The 21,639-nt window shown below is 46.9% G+C and overlaps 1 protein-coding gene across 4 annotated transcripts; it reads right to left on the bottom strand.

The window, feature by feature from the left end:
• Positions 1–484: 484 nt before the first annotated feature.
• usp7 (ubiquitin specific peptidase 7 (herpes virus-associated)) lies at positions 485–19,862 on the bottom strand. Of its 4 annotated transcripts, none has more exons than XM_084437872.1 (29): positions 19,461–19,862; positions 16,145–16,249; positions 15,783–15,981; positions 15,534–15,672; positions 14,899–14,987; positions 14,434–14,542; positions 14,148–14,278; positions 13,804–13,858; positions 13,635–13,715; positions 13,439–13,529; positions 13,085–13,277; positions 12,110–12,287; positions 11,540–11,684; positions 11,276–11,406; positions 10,527–10,661; positions 9,575–9,676; positions 9,387–9,492; positions 9,145–9,237; positions 8,406–8,574; positions 8,070–8,277; positions 7,898–7,965; positions 7,217–7,325; positions 6,708–6,785; positions 4,387–4,487; positions 4,097–4,196; positions 3,825–3,944; positions 2,606–2,677; positions 2,162–2,252; positions 485–2,037 (listed from the first exon to the last, which is right to left on the bottom strand). In XM_084437872.1, the coding sequence occupies exons 1-29, from the start codon at positions 19,543–19,545 to the stop codon at positions 1,931–1,933; spliced, it is 3,390 nt and encodes a 1,129-aa protein (XP_084293998.1). In that variant the 5' UTR covers positions 19,546–19,862; the 3' UTR covers positions 485–1,930. The 4 variants fall into 4 exon arrangements, with proteins under 4 accessions (XP_084293998.1, XP_084293999.1, XP_084293996.1 ...); XM_084437873.1 differs by having other exon boundaries at positions 8,070–8,223; XM_084437870.1 differs by having other exon boundaries at positions 7,217–7,319; positions 19,461–19,684.
• Positions 19,863–21,639: the final 1,777 nt, after the last annotated feature.

Here is a 21,639-nt window from a genome sequence, read left to right as displayed (position 1 = left end):
ATCCCTCTTTACCAAAGACTTTTGTATCATAAATTGCAAATTCCAGAATAAGTTGTGTTCAGTGCTCAACTGAATAGGTTTGGGATTCTGTTACATAACCATTATATTAGTTGTTTCTCTGTAATAAAATAATATATACAACCATGTCTTCTTATAGTTTATAACTCTTTCACAGCTTAGGAAACACTATCCACATCCTCAACACTACGGTCAATCACTAACGTGAGAACACACACATCAACACAAACATTCTTGGTCTAAAACACATGCATGGGACATATAAAATGCCTAATTGAAACATGCAAAAAAATGCTAACACAAACTTCTGAAATGACTGAACATGACCACCACAAAGGTTTATCCTGGTGATTCCAATCAGATGGACGAAACGTCGACTTGTTTTTATAGAAAATTTTATTCAACATACATTTTCCAGCAAAAAGGCAATATACAGGAATAGTTGTCGTACACTGCTACACGGAGGATTTGAGACTGGAAAAGACCAAATTAAGGTGTGATTCTGCAGGTCATCTTTGTACTGCACTTTAACAAGACAAAACTGATGCAATTAGTTTGAAAGAAAACAAGAGAAAATGACGGAACAAAATATCCAAATGGAAAGTCAGAAACTCAAAAGAAAAAAAAAAAAACCTACACAAGGAATATGAACACCCGGCTTCTTCTGTACCCAACAATTTCTTTTTAAATTGTACATGTTCATATTTTTTAAATATACAATTTCAAATGTTGTCTTTACAAAGCCAACTATGCGCTATAAGGGGAGCATTCCTTCTGTGCTTAAAAAAAATGAGTGTTTTAATAATGCTGGTTTTGTCTATATATCTTCAAACCAGTGGGCTAAGTGTCTGCAGCTCCCTACAAGCACAGTCAAAGTCCTCCAAGCCACCGTGGGGCGATAGCTACCTTCACTAACCGTCAGACGGAGTGGGGGTGAGGGGTGATGAGAGGGGTGGCAGGAAGATAAATCAAAAAATGGTGGGGTGGTTGGTTAGGTAAGCAAATCAAAACTACAACCAAAGTTTACATTTACCAGTCCTGAGAAATGTAAAAGCTCTGATATTAAGTGCCAACGTGCAAGATGAAGTACAGACAATTTCTTTTTTTTCTTTTTTTTAAATTTATTTAAACAGATGCTGTGGTATTTTATTTTATTATACAAGATTTGCAGTAAAAGACAAAAACTGAATTTTTCCTCCAACCAAACTAAGTGAGAAAGAACAGTGTAAACATGGAAATGTTGACTAGTTGCACTAAAGGGGGACCAGGAAATATAACAACCACGTCAGGGCAACTAGCAAGCCTCAGCCACCTGCAACTAGGTTGACAAAGGAGGAAGCTCCTTTTAGATCTCCTGCAAACACCAACTTCTCTCCAATGCCTCATCATCATCATCATCATCAACATCCCAATCATGACGCAGCTGTGATTCTTTGCCGTAACAACTCTTATTTTAAAAAAAAAAAGAGGAAAAAAAAGGGGGAAATAAGTCAAGAAGTTCATACACTGCCCCGCCCCCAGAATTTTGTTAAAATCCAATTTCATTTAAACTTCTCAGAAAAGAAATAGGCAGTCAACAGTTAGAGAAGCCAAAAAAAAAAGAACAGCCTCAAAAAACCTTAGTGGGGAGGTGGAGAGGGGTCGGGGGAATAGCCATCATCAGTAGGCCGTCCGCTATGCTGACCACTGGATACACGGTGCCTGTGTAGCCAGTAGCCAGTCCCGGCAGGGGGGTGTAATGTGGTGAACACACACGCGCACGCACACTTACACACACACGCACGCGCACACACACACACACTCACTCTCACACACAAACACGGTTGGTTACAGTCTGTGGTTATGGTGGGTTAGGGTTCTGGAGGAGGAGGAGGTGGTGGAGGAGGAGGAGTGGGAGGAGCTGGCGGGCTGTTTAATTGTGGATCTTGATTGCCTTCTCCAGGTAGGTGTAGCGACCTCTCTTTGGAGCTTTGTTGAAGTGGTCCAGCCCTAACCAGGGCCGTGGGTGGGACATGTTACCTTGGGGACGGGGCAAGAGGAGGAAACACATTAGAACTGAATCCAGGACCAGTAAGCAGTGATTACCAACGGACGGACCACAGGAGAGGGATGTTAGAGAGAGAGAAGTGTGTTATAATGTTACCTGGCTGTGGCTCGAAGTCTTTCAGGTTGACCTCATATTCGTCTTCAGTGATGTACTGATGTCGGCCCATCATCACGATGGCAAACTTGAACTGCAGGAGAGAAACCAACAGCTTTTAGGACCGCAGCAGAGAAACCTTTTACTGCGGGAATGTAAGGCTGAGTGAGCGACTGAGTCAATAATGTGTGAGTGAGTAATGTGAGTGAATAACGTGTGAGTGAGTGAATAATGAGTGAGTGAGTGAGTGAATTGTGAGTGAGTGAGTGAATAATGTGAGTGAGTGAATGTGAGTGAGTGAATAATGAGTGAGTAAGTGAGTGAATAATGTGTGACTGAGTGAGTGAGTGAATGTGAGTGAGTGAATAATGAGTGAGTGAGTGAGTGAATAATAAGTGAGTGAGTGAATAACGTGTGAGTGAGTGAATAATGTGAGTAAGTGCTGACCTTCTCAAACTCCTTCTCCTGGATGTCCAGCATGCTCTGGATCCTCCTCATCACCTCCCTGAAGGGCTCCCCCTGAGACACACCACAAGAACATGAGCGACACACACATGCACGCACGACTAGGACTGGGTACCGTTCACATTGAACCGATAACCTGTCAAGAATGACCCCAAGAAGATGACATACAAACTCTGCAAGCAAACATTTGCCTATCATTCAACGACCTCAAACATGACATGATCTGAAACATGTAAATAGCCCAACTTTAGCCTGACTAAACAGAGCAGCCATGCTAGGTGGCTAATGGCTGCAAGCCACCTAGCATGGCTGCTCTAGATAAAACTACCTAGGCTATGGGCCATTATCCCATATTTGATTATTCCATTATGCTAAATAATTAATGGCCTAATTTATCCTGAACAAATTTGATTTTACATTAACAAAATTGCAAAGTTGTTAATTGCTCACTCCGTGTGGGCACTTGTAAAATGTACACCAACTTTTTTTTGTTTTAAGGAACGACCTGGAGCTCCATGAGAACTGCTAGTCGACTAGTTGTTTGAACTAATGACTACTAGTCGAGCTGGAAAATCTTAATTGCGGGCAGCCCTAGTAGCTAGCTAGCCTTTTCCAAAATAAGGACAGAATAACCCCTGAAGAACGTTTTGTGGAGAATTCCATGTTTACAAGGTGTGTAGATAGCTTGCTTAGAAGCCAACGATTCCATGCGATTCATTTGATTCAGAATCGATTCATCGATTTTTTAAACCCAGCCCTATAAACACGGGACATCGTTTTACAGTCCTGAATGTGATAATAGGATTGGAGCGATGGGCTGTCTCCCGCTCCGTCAGTCTGGCTCCAAGTCCCACACACAGGTGAGCTGCCTCTCTCTCCATAGGCCCGTATAGTCAGTGCCTTCTCCTGTCTAAAAGCATTAGCCTATATTTATTTTATATTCCGAATTACTTTACTATTCTTAAAGTTTGTAGCCTGCTTAGAGATTTGTTTAATTCCATCTACTGTAGGGCCTATTGGCTTGTGCGCACCGCTCCGTTGTAATAACATTTTGATTGAGTGATATCGCTACTGTAACCTGTTTTTGTTTGATAAAAAATGTATTAAAATGAATAGGCTGCGCATAGATATATATATATATATATATAAAACTATATATTTACACACACACACACCCTCTCTCTCTGTCTGGGACACCCACCTGTCTGATCTTGAGCAGGAAGGGGATTCCGAAGGTTCCGAAGACCTCCTTGTGGAAGTGCGCCACAGGGATCAGCATCTCGCTGTCCTTGTCCAGATCCACCTGGTCCAGAGGAAGCTCCTGTAGGAAGGGGGAGGAGTCTAGTGTTAGCGTCAGAGGAGCTAGAACTGACCTGAAACCAGTGCAACAGGAAGTAAGGAGAGAGAAACATGAGGAGAGGGGGGAGGGAGCAGAGCATAAAGAGTGTGTGTGTGCGTGCGTGCGCGTCTTACCTCTATTCTGAACGTCCGGCTGGCGGCAGGAGATAAACATTCTAGCAGCTCGTCCTCCTGGTGCACCCCGATGATCTTATAGCTTACTATTTCCAGCAGCCTTGGAGGGGAGAGGGAGGGAGAGATCTGTTCAGAGTGGTAGAGAGAGGTGCTTTCCTGCCCTCTTTCACTCAAACAGATATAGACCTCGCTCTTCGCAAACGGCACACACACACACACGCAGCTCTTACACACACACACCCACAGCTCTTACACACCCACACACACCCACACACACGCGCAGCTCTTACCGGAGCTTCTCTGAGCCTTTGTCAGAGAGCTCCACAGCTTTTTTACATTCGTCCAGCAGGTCTCGGACACAGCCGTGCTTGTCGGGGTAGAGTGTGATCTCCTGGAACACAAAGGAGGGAAAACATTGGCTACGTTGACCCAAAACTTGTCTGTGATTATCATATGCACATCTTACTCTGCTGGGTTGACTTGGAAGTAGTAAAAAAAAAAAAGACACACTACGCTCCAAATAAACCTTTAAGCCATAAAAGTGTGACGAAGTTGACACTGCTGGGTCTGTCAGGTCGCTGTTAGCAATGCCAAATATAGGTCAACTGATTAAAAAATCCACCCTCCTCACCTGGCTGACTAATTAGTGGTAGGGTTCCCTGTAGAGGGTGGAGGAGCATGTCGTCTCTAATCACGGTTAAGGGCATCGTACATTCATCTTACAGTATATCCAAAAAAGAGCATCACCTAATTTTTCTTTCCTAAACATTTCTAAGAACATTTTCAAATTCACAGGTACAGGAGGATGCTTAAGTCCTCATCCTAATGAGCACAGTGGTCTCCATCATTCATAAAATGGAAGAAGTTAGGAACCACCAGGACTCTTCCTAGACTGGCCGCCCAGCCAAACTGAGCAATCGGGGGAGATGGGCCTTGGTCAGGGAGGTGGGCCAAGAACCAGATGGTCACTCTCACAGAGCTCCAGTGTTCCTCTGTGGAGATGGGAGAACCTTCCAGAAGGACAACCATCTCTGCAGCACTCCACCAACCAGGCCTCTATGGTAGAGTGGCCAGACGGAAGCCTCTCCTCAGTAAAAGGCACATGACGGCCTGCTTGGAGTTTGCCAAAAGGCAACAAAAGGACTCTCAGACCACGAGAAACAAGATTCTCTGGTCTGATTAAACCAAAATTGACCTTTTTAGCGTGAATACCAAGCGTCACATCTGGAGGAAACCAGGCACTGCTCAGCAGCGGGCTAATCCCTACAGTGAAGCATGATGGTGGCAGCATCATGCTGTCGGGATGTTTTTCAGCGGCAGGAATTGGTAGACTAGTCAGGATAGAGGGAAAGACGAACGGAGCAAAGACTTGACTTCAACTACACTTGAACTCCATTGAACATCTCTGGAAAGACCTGGAAATATCTGTGCAGTGACGCACCCCATCTATCCTGACAAGAGAGGATCTGCAGAGAAGAATGGCGAAATACCCCAAATACAGGTGTGCAAAGCTTGTAACTTGTGTAAAGTCTATTTGATCCTTTTTTGGAACAAGGCTGTAACATAACAAAATGTGGAAAAAGTTAAGGGTGTGAGTACTTTCCAAATGCACTGTACCATCTGGGAAACTGGACTTTGTTTATAGGAATTGCCAAGAGTTCAACATGAAGGTAGACTTGTGTGTGGGTGAGAGGGAGACAGAGCGAGAGCCAGAGAGAGAGAGAGAGAGAGACAGCCAGAGAGAGAGAGAGAGAGACAGAAACAGAGAGAGAGAGAAATGGCAGTCTATTCTGGACCGAATCCACACTTCCTCTATCTGTTCCTGACATAACATAATATCCTGATAATTATCCTGATTGAGACCCCTGGTGTTAATAGTTGTAAATCGCATATAGGCTCACTTATTCAGATTCTGGACTTGCCCAAAGCTTTCTTTATATTGGATTATATTTCTGAGAGGTTTTCAGAGGTGTTTGGAATGCCCTCTGAGCCCTCCCCTCTGACAGGACTGTTTTGTGTTGTCCGGGAGGAATCGTCTTTGTCCAGACAACAGACTGGTGCAGTAGCTTTTCTAATCTAATAACCAGACGCTTAATTCTGTTACGTTGGAAGCAGGAATCACCACCATCACATAATTATTGGATTAGAGATCTTATGCAGATTCTCCACTAGAAAAAATGAAATATACTCTTAAAGGCTCAACTGACAGGTTCTATAAAGGATGGCAGCCGTTATCTTATGTAGATAGATTTAAACTGTGCTTCCTCCCATAACATAAAGGTCTAGATTTAGCCGATCCCCTATTGGACTGTACAAGCTTCAGCAAGCCTGGACTTAATATGGATGGATGTTTTATCTCTATTATGTATTATTTATTATTACCATTATTGTTTATGTATTTTTTCTTTGCATTGTCCACCGTTTGTTCTTTAGTTCTTTGTCCTGATCATTGTCTGTCCTGTTTGTATGTTATTTGAGATGACACTGCTGTTGCAATGTTTTTCTGCATATGTTTTGTATTAAACTCAATCTATAAATAAAATTGGGAAAAAATAAAAGAGAAAGAAGAAAAGAAACAGACAGAGAGAGAGAGAGAGAGAGAGAGATTTACCTCCTCTCTGAACAGGCTGTTGAGCCATATGGACTTGAAACTCCTCCTGTTCTCGAAGTCTGTGATCTTCATCTTCAGCTGAGGGAAGGAAGGAGCAGAGAGCAGGTCAGTCACCGAGAGCACAGCCTGAAACGATCACAGAGCAGCCCGAGTTCCCTGAAACGATCACAGAGCAGCCCGAGTTCCCGCTCCCTCGAGCAGGTCAGTCACAGAGAGCACAGCCTGAAACGATCACAGAGCAGCCCGAGTTCCCGCTCCCTCGAGCACGCAGGTGGACACGCCCACACACAGGGCTGAAAATTAAACACCTGCCATCGGCCAAATGCAGGTAAAATTTCCAATTGGCGACTAGATTTCGGAAGGCTATCTGGAAAAAAATATATACTTGGTCGGTAGATTTTTTCATCTACAGTCCCCTTGGCAGGTGACTCACCGTGAGCCAAAAAGTGAGTTTTCACCCCTGCCCACACACATTCAGGCAGATGACGCAAACTGGTCTCTTTGTTTACCTGCTGGTAGTAGAGTTTCTTGGGCTGTCGGGGTTTGAAGAACTGCAGCAGGTCTCTGAGAGTGCCTTCGTAGTTGTGTCTGAGAGGATTCCCTGGTCCGTCTCTGTACCTGCCCAAGGGAGGACAGGAGAGGGGGAGGAGAGGAGAGGAGGGGGAGAGGAGAGGAGAGGGGGAGGACAAGGGGAGGAGAGGAGAGGGGGAGGACAGGAGAAGAGGGGGAGGACAGGAGAGGGGGAGGAGAGAAGAGGGGGAGGAGAGAAGAGGGGGAGGAGAGAAGAGGGGGAGGACAGGAGGAGAGGGGGAGGAGAGAAGAGGGGGAGGAGAGAAGAGGGGGAGGAGAGAAGAGGGGGAGGAGAGAAGAAGAGGGGGAGGACAGGAGGGGAGGACAGGAGGAGAGGGGGAGGAGAGAAGAGGGGGAGGACAGGAGAGGGGGAGGGCAAGGGGAGGAGAGAAGGAGAGGGGGAGGAGAGGAGGAGGACAGGAGAGGAGCAAAAGGGAGAGAGGGACAGGTTACACATCATTTACACAACATTTCTTTCGGCACGTATTGACAGGAGATTGAGGAATCATTAATGTTTCAGTGAATGTGTTGCGTGCGTGCGTGTGTATGTGTGTGTGAGAGAGAGAGAGAGAGAGAGAGAGAGAGAGAGAGAGAGAGTGTGTGTGAAAGGGCAGTCCTACCCCTGGGACTTGAAGAACTGGAGTAGCATGGGATCTGTGTTCAGCCTCTGGGCCACGGTCTTCGCCACCTGACAGAGAAACACACACACACACACACACACATTAAAACCACCAACACTGGTATCAACACTTCTGCTCCACCCCTGGCCTGCAAGGCCGCTTCCTGTCTGACCTGGAAGTAGTTCATGCGGTTGGAGAGGGTGACCACGAAGCCGGGGTCGTTGTGGATGGTCTTGTCACAGAAGATGACGTCCACTCGGTGGTAGAGGTCTCTGAAGTAGTCCTTTGCTGTGGGCAGCTCACTGCTGTCGTTCTCCGGGTCGTCCCTAGGGGGCGGGTCGTCAGAGGGCAGGGGGACAGAGAGGACGAGGGACAGACACCGATGTGGGAAGAAGCAAACCAGAAATGACGGCTTCATTTCATACGGAGTGCCTCATTACTCACCAACACACACGTGTGCACCTTACGCAAACGTCATTGTGAAATTCGCACGCGGACGCAAACTCACTTTTGGAACACGATGATGTCTCCGTCCATGAGCTCGTCCAGAGCCTTGTCCAGAGACACGTCGTAGTCCTGTATCCGCTCCGTTAGATTGGGCTTAACTTCCTCATAGAGGATAAGGCTCGTCTCCTGCTGGAAACCTGCGCGCTCGCACATGACTGGCAGCAGGTCGCCTGGGAAACGACGACAATAACAACAACCTGGAGTCAACACAAGACTGGGGACAATACCCAGCACTGGGACTAATTCAGGACATTTGTGGCCCTCAGAGGGGAAACTCATTACTTGGCTGGACAATCCCCGAGGACGCATCACTAAGGCTGGGTATTGATTTGAATTTCAAGAATCGATTCGATTCCGATTCACAAGGTTCAGAATCTATTATCACGATTCAATTAGATTAGATTCAATATCGATTCGGTTAGTGTTACTAAAACCTGTTTATTTTATTTTTTTAAGCTGTAACCTTAATTACATGACTGCCAAGTTATGCAACACATCAATACTAGGGCTGGGTATCGATACTGATTTCCAAAAATGAATGAATGAATCATTGAACGAATTAAAGAACTATTCATTCCTTCATTTATTAATTCATTCGTTAAATAAAAGATCGATTTTGGGATTCAGAATCGATTAATCTATTTTTTTTTTTAACCCAGCCCTACGCATCACACAGTAGAATACAGCCGAGCGGGTCGGACGGCCACTCGGAAAAACACGGGAGCGTGGGTTTGACTTACGTATTTTACAGGATATAGGTGTGTAGATATGTCCACAATAATTTAAGCTTCTGGTTTTTGGATCGTACATCTTCAGGAACAACATGACATCATCTGAAAGGAGAGGAGAAGCCCGGTTAGAGGTGACCGAGCCGGACTGGATCGGTGCGTCTGGGTTGAGGTTCTGCCGGTTCCACCGGGGCTAGACTGGCCTGCGTGAGCCTACCGGGGGGGGGGGGGGGGTTCAGTGGAGTGAAACTCACGGTCTTTGTCGAACTTGGGTAACGTGGCCCCGCTGGCGGCCATCTCTGGGTCTACCGTCTCCAGAAATATGGTCCAGGGGTTCTCGTTGTCGCTCAAGTCGATCATCTGGACAAGACACGGCTGGTTAAAAGGCTGCGGACGCCCAGTGACACCGACGGCGCAGGGTTTCTGGTTGGATGCTACTCACAGACTTGTTGCAGTCGGCCTCGTAGTCCAGCATGGCCGGCCGCTTGGTCCCGTTGCTACGGGCCTGCATGGGCCACAGCCTCATCTGGTCCTGCGGGAAACCCTGTAGCACATCAATAACACACACTCAGACGGGTACAGTAACACACACACTGGTACAGTAACATTCAGACTGGTACACACAGAACACACTCAGACTGGTAGAGTAACATTCAGACTAGTACACGCACACACACAGAACCCCCCTGACTAGTGTGTATACACACCCACACACCCACCCACCCACACAATCAGACTGGTGTACACACACACAGTCTGGTACACTCCCACACAGAACACACACTCCAGACTGGTACACTCCCACACAGAACACACAAGCACACGGACACTCAATAACACACACAACTAACACACACACAGGGTCCAAAACTAACTTGTTGGCTTACCTACCAAATGGCTGGTAAATGGAAAAAAAACTAAACAGCCAGCCAGCTACCTCATGACTAGACTATAGCTGTAGCCTTAAGGGCTACCTCCCGTACTGTTAATAAAAAAAAAAAATCTATTGTGCGGTTTGAAGGCTGGCGCTTTCACGTCCGACGCGCGACACCACAATCTAGCGGATAGAAGTGACTGCAAACCCTACAGCGTTCTCCAGCACGTGTAGGACATTCATTTTTATTCTACCTGCCACAGTGACACGTGAACTCCATAATTTACTTGCCAAAGACTAAATTCACCCTCCATTGGCGAGTAATTTTGGACCCTAAACACACAGTATATAATACAGACAAGTACACACACACACAGACTACTGGGAGAGCAGGACACAAGACACACTGGACAGACAGGGGAATGAAGGAGGGCCGGTCCGTTTTGATGGAGAGGGATGGGAGGAGAGAGAGAAGGTGAGGGGCTGGGCTGGGGGAACACAGACACCAGCGGGGTCTCACCATGGTCTGGGAGAGGTTCTGTACAAACTCTGCCAGCGTGGACGACTTGAGCACCTTGAAGACCGTGTACTTCACCTTCTCCTCGTCGTACATGTCGTTGCCCTGGTGACCACAGAACTGGTCCTCCGTCACCATCTGACCAGACGGAAGGCAGAGGAAACAGGAAGTGAGAAAACGGGAACAGGAAAGTGAATCCCATCCGTATGACGGACGGGTCTCTTCAGCGTTTCCTCTCCCGGGTTGTGTTTGGCCTTAATGGACTCCTGTCCCTGACAGTAATCTTCGCGTTAGTTAAGAGGCCGCCGAGAAGAGGCCGCTAGAGAACCTGAACAGCGACGTGAACGTCTTCCCCGCGACCCGGTGCCGGAGCGTCCTACCTGGACCTGCATGTAGAGATGGGCCTCCTACCTGGACCTGCATGTAGAGATGGACCTCCTACCTGGACCTGCATGTAGAGATGGACCTCCTACCTGGACCTGCATGTAGAGATGGGCCTCCTACCTGGACCTGCATGTAGAGATGGACCTCCTACCTGGACCTGCATGTAGAGATGGACCTCCTACCTGGACCTGCATGTAGAGATGGGCCTCCTACCTGGACCTGCATGTAGAGATGGGCCTCCTACCTGGACCTGCATGTAGAGATGGGCCTCCTACCTGGACCTGCATGTAGAGATGGGCCTCCTACCTGGACCTGCATGTAGAGATGGGCCTCCTACCTGGACCTGCATGTAGAGATGGACCTCCTACCTGGACCTGCATGTAGAGATGTGCCTCCTGCCTCTCCTTTCTCTTCTGGGCCTCCACCCTCTTCTCCTCCTGCAGCCGCTCCACCAGCTGCTGGGGGATGTCCACGTCCGTCACCGCCTGGAGCACCTCGCCTGGAGACAGGCGGCCATGGGGGAGTGAGACACACACGCACACACACACGCGCGCTTCGTCGAGTTAGGACTGGCAGATGTCCTCTGGTGAGTCGTGCTAGTGGTCTAGTGGGGTGCCGGCGGCGTGACTTACCGAGCTTGGACTCGCGGATGTACACCAGCATGTAGGCGTTGGTGCAGTGGCGCACTGAGAGGTCGTCGTCATGGCCGCCGTAGTTGTGTTCGATGGCCTCCTCTTTGGTGCACCGTGACACAACGTCATCATCGAACTTACACCACTGAGGAGAGAGAGAGAGAGAGGGGGAGAGAGAGAGAGAAAGGCACAAAGCACTTAAGACTACCATTTGTGTACATTCACTCAGTACATAAATCCTGAATCATAGAGCAAGATGTTCATTTAATTCACAGGGAGCACAAACGAGCAGAGCCGTTGGCAGCACTATGCGAAATGACATCAATTGCCATCATAAACATGACAGGGTTTTGAGACAGGGAACAGATGTCTGTCTCGTAGTAGAAGTGGCTATACACAACGTGCACTATCAATTCATCCCTTATGACATGGTAAACTCCCAATAGGCTCCACATCAATCATGCACACCCCAGCCTACGCCCCAAACATCATAAACCATGACATCCCGCCCAACCACCCCCCTCCCACCCCCAACCCTAAGTAAGAAGTAGTAAAAAAAAGTGTTCTCACTATTGGTTCCTTGACACTGACTTTGCCGTCTCCTTTGGGGTTGAGATAGACGACATAGTGACCGCCGTGGTTGTCCCCGCTGTGGACCAGGACGGCGTGGAGGATGTAGTTGGCCGGGTCCTTGGAGTCCTGCTTCTGCAGGAACTCGTCCAGCGGCAGCTGCTCGGGGAACTCAAACCTGGGGAGGGTGGCGGCGAGAAGGGAGAGGGGGAGGCGGGGCAAAGGCGGTATTAGTGCGCCGCCGGTTAAGCCGACTACACAGACCAGCGGGACACGACGCAAGAGAGAGACAGCCGGAGAGAGGTGAAGACTCGGGCCCCCTCAAAACGCCACAGCGTCTGTTCTCCGCCGCTCCACTACGACAGATTTATCCTGTGTGTGTGTGTGTGTGTGTGTGTGCAAGTGTACGCCCTGAGGGGGCGGATGACCGGGGCCATGTCATTACGATGACTCAGGGTTTGTGGGACAGTCAGAGCGGCGATCTAATCTCCCTCAACAGGCGGGCCTCTCCACACAGGCGCCATGTCATTAGAGTGGGCTGCCCACCATCACGACTAAGGTCTGGATACCACACTGACTGCAACGACGCAGTCTGGGGTGTTATAGCCTGCTAAGGGTCAAATTACACCCGATGTGTACATATATATATATATATATATATACACACACACATTAGCGTGTTAGGGATGTGCACAACTCAACTGGCTAACTTTTCAGTCGATTAATCAGTGGGTGTTACGAATGATTAATCGATTAATCGTTTTTTTTGACAACATTCAAAAGATTTGATTCCAACGGTTTTAAAGTATTTATCTGAATGAAAAAAGTTCAGTCAATCTAAATATTTTTTTTAAAGGATCTGTTATATGAATTAAAAAAAGACCACAATTTTACCGAAATCGATTAGTGACCAAAAATCGCCCGACTGTCATGAACGATTAATCGATTAATCAGACCCACGTGCGTGTGTGTTACCTGTCGTTGATCTTGATGTTTTGGTCGGTCTGGGGGTCGTACATGAAGCGCATGAGCTGCAGGTGCAGGATGGGAGGGAAGGTGAGGAACTTGACTCCCTTCTCGGCCTCCTGGAGGCCGTGCTCTCCGGCGTCGTACTTGTTGTCTCCGTCCAGCTGCTCCACAGCCACGTAGTCCTTGAAGGACTCAAAGACTTGGGGAGGGAGGGAGAGAGAGGGAGAGAGAGAGAGAGAGAGAGAGAGGGGGGGGGGGGGGGGAGAGAGGGAGAGAAGTGGGGTAGAGGGACAGATAAATATTATTAGCGACACGCCTCAAGCTAGCTACGGATGACGGGAAGCGGCTGATAATACTCACTGTTCTTCTTTCCTTTTATGCTCAGCTGGATGTCGTAGTAGTCCTCTATCCGCTCTGACCTGTAGTCTACGTGCTTGCACTGGATGTAGGACTGCAGGGAGACAAACCACGCTTGGTCTCAGAGAGATGAGAGAGATGAGAGAGAGAGAGAGAGCGAGAGAATAGGAAAAGAGTAGCCTTTTTCAAGCAAACTTACCACCATCTTTCCTCTGAAGAGTTTGGGGATGGTTCCCTCCACGCAGGTGCCTTTCATTTTATTCTCTACGTTGTCAAGGAGCTGGAACACACAAAGCGAAGAGTTAGAGTCTGCGGATGAAGAGTGATACGCATGTCAAGACAGAAGTGGACCACAGCAGGACACTCACCACTCTGCAGAGCTCCTGTACGTCGTGCTGCATGAAACTGTCTAGTGTCTCCCACCTAGAGAGGGACAAGACAAGTTCCATCACTGTTAGTTTCCGTCAATGGCAAGGACAAACATTTCAAGGACGGCCTGTGTTAGCAGCTCTATAGCCCTTTACTTCCAGAGATAATAGCACTATGCTAGCTGTCAGTGACACCGATAGCATCTCTAAAGCACTAGGCTAGCACTCGGGGACACTGGCAGCGATATCATCTCTAAAGCACTATGCTAGCACTCAGGGACACTGGCAGCTGACAATAGCCGCTCTATAGCACCATGCTAGCACTCGGGCAAACTGCCACCCACCCAAAGGATTTGGTGAGTTTCTTGGTGCCCACGGGCTTGTCGCTGTGCTGCAGCTCGTAGAAGACCCTCTGTAGTGCCAGGGGAACGCTCTTGGACGAGTCGTCGCCCTCCGTGGGCATCATGTACACCGCCTGAGACGGGAGACCGGAGAGGGACACACGAAAAGTCGAAACGTCACTAAGAAGCGAGCGCGCGCACTCAGCCACGGGCTATAGTGGCTTTTTTTTGGGGGGGGGTCATACAAAAACACACGCAAAAGCAGAATCCCTATTGCCGTCTGACTGACCCGCCGTAGCTGGTTGGTGAAGAAGAGCGTCTGCAGGAGGCTGTTCATGTAGCAGGTGGCCCCCTGGTTCTTCAGACCCACGTAGCCAGTGTGTTTCTTTGAGTCCCAGCTGCACACACACAAGAATAATAATTAAAATAATAATAATAATGAATTTTATTTATAAAGCACATTTCTAAAACCCAATGTGCTGTACAGTGGAAGGGACAAAATCTATTAAAAAAGCAAAACATCAGAATCAATTAAATAGTTAAATTAAAAAAGTCAAAATTGAATTAATCAAATCAACAGTTAAAAATTCAGTAGTTGAAATGAAAAAGTCATTCAAAGTTGACATGGGCAGCCCTGGAGAGTTGAGGCAGGGACAATCGGGGAAGGGTTAACTACACATTAGTTCACTGGATACGAGGATGTTGGAAAGAGAAAAAAACATTTTAATTTTTTTAAAGAGAGCGAGGAACTTACGCGACGCCGTGCGGAGCGTCCGCCTGTACGTAGACCTCGAAGGAGACTTTGTCGTCCTCGATGAACCCCCTCTCTGGATCAGTCACGTCCTGGAAACAGCCAGTGGAAACGCCGATTGTCAAGCGAGGCACGGCGGCAAATCCCTCATCACCTCCATCCACCTCGTTCACTCAGCCCCATCCTTTCACGTCACACATCCCAGCTCTCTACCTCCACTTCCAACACCTGCCGTCCTGCTTCCCTCCTCCCTGCATGGCCAGGTACTCACTAGGGTTGCACATTTCTAGGAATTTCATGAATCGATAACTGTGAACCTTAACAATGGTTGATTAATTGATAAGAACGTCCCACGCTGGACTGCGCTTTGCTCGCTTCATTTTTGCGTCTTTTTCCGCTGTGTCGTTGAAATTTCCCGGCATCCCAATTAGCTTTCACTATATGGCGTGGCGCCCTCATGTGCAGTGTAACCAAATCATGATTACATTTCACGCAACTCGTGTTGACAACGTTCGTTTAAAAAAAAAAAAAATAATAATTCTGTTCCATTAACAAGCAATAATCGAGTAACCAAAATCTTACGAGTTCATTCTTATCGGCAATTAATCAATAGTCGATTTAATATCCCTAATACTCACGCTCCAGGACATGAAGTTGGAGAAGCCCCAGTCGTTCTCCTTGTGAAAGAACAGGTGGCTGATCCGGCGGCTGAACGACTTCTCGTCGTCTTTGTAGTTGATGATCTTCAGCATGGCCTGGGCATGGCACGACCATGACCTGGGGGTCAACACACACGCACGCACGTTACACCAGGGAACCACACTGTGCGACTTCGGTTTGGTCTGTGGCCATCCCAGAGCAAGGGACGTGCTAGCGTGCGCTCTTACGTGGAGTCGGACTCTGCGTTGCACTGGAGGAAGAAGCCCACGCTCTTCTGGTGCGGCCTGTCGGGGTAGAAGCGCGGCATGACCATGATCTTCCAGGGTAGGTTCCTGACGAAGCAGGACGGGCTGAGGACCGACTCGCTCAGGCGACTGAAGCGCTCCACCACGTAGCGAAACGTGGCCTCTGACCGCCAGCTGGTGTCTGCAAGTCAACACACACACAGGATGGGGTCATAACCATCTCCTCTAGTGTCTCTGAGTGTTTAATGTTTGAGTGGGCGTATCAAGATCTCCTCACAAACCTCCAGGATCATCTGTCTGTGTGTGTGTGTGTGTGTGTGTGTGTGTTCGTGCGCCACCCTCACCGTCCTCCATGTCTTCCTCTGCGTTGTTGTGTCCGTCTGCCATGGCCACATTCCCGTTGATGACCGGGTTAGCTGGGATTCTCGGAGGGTCGTCTGTGTCCCCAGCTGAGAACACAGGAGAGAGAACTCCCTCAGAAGACATTAACACATAATACTGCTGTTTAGTGTCACCATGTTTTACTGCATCCGTGGAAGAAAGGGAAATGATCTATCCAATATTTTTCTTCAATCATATTCTGCAGGAAACCCTCCTCAGTGCAGAAAATGTGTGTGTGCCTGTGTGTGAGAGACTCGCTCTGGCAGCCCTATATCAGAAAGGTAATTAGGAACACAATGCAGGATTAAGCTGTGAGCTTGACACCACTGTCACCACACACACAGTGCAAAGTGGATTCTGTGGCTGGGTGGCCATCCCTGACAAACAGTACAGTAGGCTAATACTACTGCTCTAACAAGAGCATCACCATCATGATACATCCGCAAAACACACCAATGACAAAAGCAACAGAGGAACAAACTATAAGGGTGAGCGATGGGAATAAAGCACTCTGATGGCACCAACTCTTGAGAGTCAAGGCAATGGTAATACAATTACCTCGGCTGGCATATCATTTGTGCGTTTGAGCGTGCCTCGATTGTATTTTCAGCACGTCTAGGTGTACCTAAGGCTGAGACAGGGCTGACGGTTAACTGCCTGCAGGTGCTGAGCTACACTCGTGAGACTGACCCAATTTTGCCAAGTGGATTACACGCTAGTCACCGTGTGTGTCAATCAGCTAGGGGACAACTTCCTGCCCCCCCCTCCCTGCACCTGACCCAGCACAGGCCTGGGACCAGCACTCCCTCCCCGCATTCACACTTAACAGTGAGGGGAGAAATGCTAAAATGACCTTAAATTTAAATGTATAGAGTATCAACAAGGTTATACCCCTATTTCATGTTACAATGACTTAGCAGACAAGGAAAGGATTAAGCTGGTCACTGCTCAGCACCTGCAGACAGCCAATCTAACCATGTGTCCTGGAGTCCCAGCCTGGTACTCCTAAAGGGAAATAGTTCAGCGACGGTTTTATAAATATCAAAAATCTATTCTTGTTCTTTCCTGCATCCTAATAGACTGGGTGGGTGTCAACACGGAGGCTGGATCTCTTAGCCTTGGTTCACTTTTCAACTGGCAATCCTGCACACAGTGGCCAAGTCACTGGTGTAGACTTCCATGCCAGATGGCAAAAAATGCCCTTGGCCTAGATCATCTGAACTGTGAGGAAAACACAAAAACTCAGCTTCAAATGGAAGGGGCATTTACAGGCCTAGTATTCATGGACAGGCAGGCAGACAAATAGGATGGATTATGATGCTCCAATGACTAGCCAAGTCGTACAAATTGTAAGGTGCTATTGCGTAAAAAAAAAAGATCTAAGATTTGCTGATGGAAACATCAAGATTGTAAATAAACAGTATGCAATCACTGAGATGAACGCCATGAACAACGGCGAATAAAACGATGTATTGAATAAGTATTAAATGCGTGTATGGTGCTTTGATTAAAAAAAGTGTTTTCCCAGATGCTCACAGAATTAATTTGGGCTGGACTAACAAATAGGGATCATTAAAAATGGCGAGCCCCACGCGCGTTGTTTCTTCATACAATGAAGCAGCAAATCCCCGCGCTATGTGGACGCGAGCCCCACACGAGGGCCTTGCCGCAGCACAGCAGCCAGCATCAACCCTGCCAGGAGTCTGGCGCTCCCACATTAGAAACAGACTAAACTGGGACGAGCGAATTAATTCTGCATCCTGTCCCTGTTTAGCTAGATGGCTAACCTTACAATGAACTAATAAAGGTAGCTAACTGTGTGGGTACTAAATGATCGCATCTTTTCTGATGGGTAGTTGGCTAGCAACTCAAAATTTTCAGTGACATTTGGCAAAACTGGCTGACGCATCAAGCTAACTAGCTAACGTTAGCTATCTATCGTTATAAAATAGCCACATATCCATGCATGCCTCGCCTCACAGCCATCAACTTAAGCTTGCTAAATAAACATCAGTGTACGTGACGGGACTCAAACAGAACACATTGATAATGTTACATCCATAGAGCTAATCCTATAAACGTAAACAAACCAACGAGCAGGGCCCCTAGAATAAAATTGATCGTTGCAAAATACAATCCACCATCTTGAAGTTAAGTCGCCACACACCCCCTCTGTTAGCCATCTAGCTAGCACTATGCTAGGCTAGCTAGCTTTAGCCAATGTTGCCTGGTCAGGCCTGTTCCTGGCAGTGCGAAGTTGCTAATGACAACTGCTAGCTAACCAGCAAAATAGCTGTATTTAGTATTTAGGGGGTCAGTAAATATTAGCTGTTATTCAGCTACGAAAATGTTACTTCAGCTACCATGAAGCTGTGGACTTTCTAATGATCAAACTAGCCAACTAGATACATGTTAGCTAACATACGCAAGAAAACAAATCAGCATGATTTGGTGGTGGATCAGTAATTGCCATTGTTAAACTACATGCGCAGGCTAAGTTAGCTAGCTTGGTGTGACACTATTATATACTTATACATTTAAACATAAACCGTGCATACAATTCTAGACTTGATTGACCTAACCTAGCTAACTGTCCAATAACCAATAACTGTACAAAAACACTTTGTATTTAGGAACCGTCGTTTTGAATTAACGCTAGCTAGCGAGCTAGCGGCGTGTAAATGTTGCACGTTAGTTAGCTAACGTTAGATCCAAATGAATGATTCACCGTCTAACCAAATTTGTCAAGTAAGGTTACTAATTAAGCTGTCTAGTTGTCTAGTTAGCTATTTAATTACCTCTGCCAAATGTCCAATCTAACTTGCCAGGTAGCTAATGTCAAAAATAATTCTATAATTCTAGGGAAGGCAACGACGCCATACTGGGAATATGCTAGCTAGCTAGCCAACGCAATACTTCCGCAGGCAAGCTAACGCTAACAGTAAGCGATTGTGAAGTAGCACTAACTTAAGTGTAACCGTAGCTAATATTACACCAATGGAACTAAAACGGTTAATATTCACCACCTAGCCAACGTTACCTCACGTAAACTCCCTTGCTAAACAAGGTCAGCAACACAAGATGCAATTTGCTGCGACGCAACGGACGCATCAGCAAAACCGAAGCTAACGTTAGCCGGTTATGACAGGCCTTCATGTTTACTGTCAAGTTGAACGCATTGATCTGCTCTAACGAATCTGCGCACTTAACAAATATGATATAAATGCTATTACTCATCTGCCCGTCTATCTGCGGGTTGTTTGTGTGACCCTTTCTTACCTTCCATCTCCATATCCTCGGGTTCGCTAAGCTGTTGCTCGCCGGCTTTCTGCTGCTGTTGCTGAGTGTGGTGATGATGGTTCATGTTGGCAACTGTTGTGACGTGATGGTGCCTGTTATCTTTGTTCCCCTCGACCTGGTCCGGTGCCGGTTCCGTGGGGAGCCGGGTTCTGGGTTGTGGGTGAGGCGTTTGAGGATGCGGAGGTGTGGTAGACAGGTCGAGCCTTGGCGGCTGGGCCTGTTCTAAAACGACCTCGGCCTTTTCTGCTGTCAACGCCGGGGATTGAGGAGGGGAGGTCGGTGGGGGAGCAGGCAGAGAAACGCGGACGTATTTGCTCGCTATTCGCCCAATCTCGGCGCCGTGAAGGGTGCAAGTCGCTGACGGTGGTGGATGACTAGGGCTCCAAAAGGAAGGCCCGTTGAATTAAATAAATCCGGCTTTACCCCTGGCAGTGTGGGGCAATATGCGAGGTGAGAAAGGCAACTCGTACCACAACCCACAGCCGGAGAAACAAATACCCCGTTTATAGCCACCTGACACTAGGCAGCCTACTAACGGAATTAGTACAACAGGGAAAACAAAAGCTTCATTTGCTAACTACACACTCAACAACTTTCCCTACAATATTCCCAGTCTGTGTGTTCCTCCGATTGTCCCTCGTCTGGAGGAGAGCGGAGAAAAAAGCAATCCATTCAAACCCGCTTCTAAATTGTAATCGCACTAATTTAGAAGTTTACGGAGACAACAATGGCGCAGCCCGATATTGCTTTTTCAACTTTAAACCACCCTATTGATATAGGCAACGATATTCTGAACCATGTCGCATTTCTAACGTCTGTTGTATGTTGAAATTTGCCCGGTCACAGCCAGTGCCTCTCACCCTCTCCTCGGTTTGTGATGTTGAGTTGAGGTAAAAACTCAAAATGGCGGTCGCGCTCTTCTCTGAAATGTCACATCCGCATGGAGATCTAAACACTCGCGCACACAGCTGAATCGGCCTCGAGCTAGTTTGCTGACTATCCTCTATGCATTTCATTGATTACAACTTCTAAGTCAGCAATCATACAACTCCTGGCACTTTAGATTAGAATCGTATTAGTTAGCTTATATTATACTTAAAGGACGGGACGCACATAGAACCCCATCGGATTCGCATAGGGTCTTGCCTTGCATTTTTGTCAAATTGCTCATCTTTCTTAATCCGTTTCGCAACTTTTTGTACATCTGTAAAGTGAGTAATAAGATAATGTCTGGATTAAATTAGGGTCAAATTGTGAGGGGCACAGGACATGCACCTTCGCATTTTTAAAAATAATTAAAATTGTTTAAAAAAATCAACAACAAAAATTTTGTGTAATAAAACGGATTTTTGTTGAGAATTCATGATCAACTTGATATTTAGCCTTCGACGAGTATTGAACAAGGCAACAAATCACGATTAGGCTACATTCACACTGTCTGTAAAGGGCTGCCATCTAGTGAAGAAACAGGCAAATAGGCCTACTTTGACATGCCCTAAAGTTGCTGGCGTAGCCTAGTTGAGTTTGGGATTTTGAGCTGACTCACCCAAAGAATGACTATTTTTTTGACTTCCCCTCCACCATTATATTTTATTAATCTCTATCCCGCTTCTAAAAAGCCCCATCAGATTTGTGACAATCAAAATAAGATGATCTCTGTTGTCATTGGAATAAAGGCTCGAGAGAACGTTTATCTTTCCTACAATTAAATACTACGTATAACATGTCTTTAAAATAAACCCGTCTTTGAAATAAAGTCAACTAGAACATTTCAGCCCATTTATTCAATTCAGTTTTTACATTGGGCTACCTGTCATCAGCCACACGCTTCTTCGAGAGTGCCATCACCAGGAGGCTGTCTTAGAAGGGGTGTAACCTCGCTGAATAGAATATAAAGTTAAATTTGCCATAATGTAACCAGGACAGGTAGGCTACATTAGAATTATTGCTATTACTTGTCCTTACAGTAGGCTAACTTATCAGCACGAATCAGTTCCTTATCAGTTTACTATCCGTAGACTGGCAATCTATCACTTCTGTCAATTCGATCCTCCTCCACGTATCCCATCCAATCATGGGAGATGTGTCCTTGATATAGCCTATGCCTAGGCAGTGCAATAAGATAACAATAGCCTATAGTATACAGTTGTACAGTAGT

Source organism: Borostomias antarcticus (genome assembly GCF_949987555.1).
Source record: "Borostomias antarcticus genome assembly, chromosome: 5".
Lineage (NCBI taxonomy): Eukaryota > Metazoa > Chordata > Actinopteri > Stomiiformes > Stomiidae > Borostomias > Borostomias antarcticus.
This window is presented reverse-complemented; position numbering and strand designations above follow the sequence as displayed.

Excerpts from the sequence above, each read along its gene's own strand:
- usp7 (XM_084437872.1), bottom strand. The coding sequence starts at position 19,545 with ATGAACCATCATCACCACACTCAGCAACAGCAGCAGAAAGCCGGCGAG. Across the intron at positions 15,982-16,144 it reads AGAGGAAGACATGGAGGACG|ACACCAGCTGGCGGTCAGAG; the intron begins GTGAGGGTGGCG and ends GTTGACTTGCAG. Across the intron at positions 6,786-7,216 it reads AGAAACTCTACTACCAGCAG|CTGAAGATGAAGATCACAGA; the intron begins GTAAACAAAGAG and ends TCCTTCCCTCAG.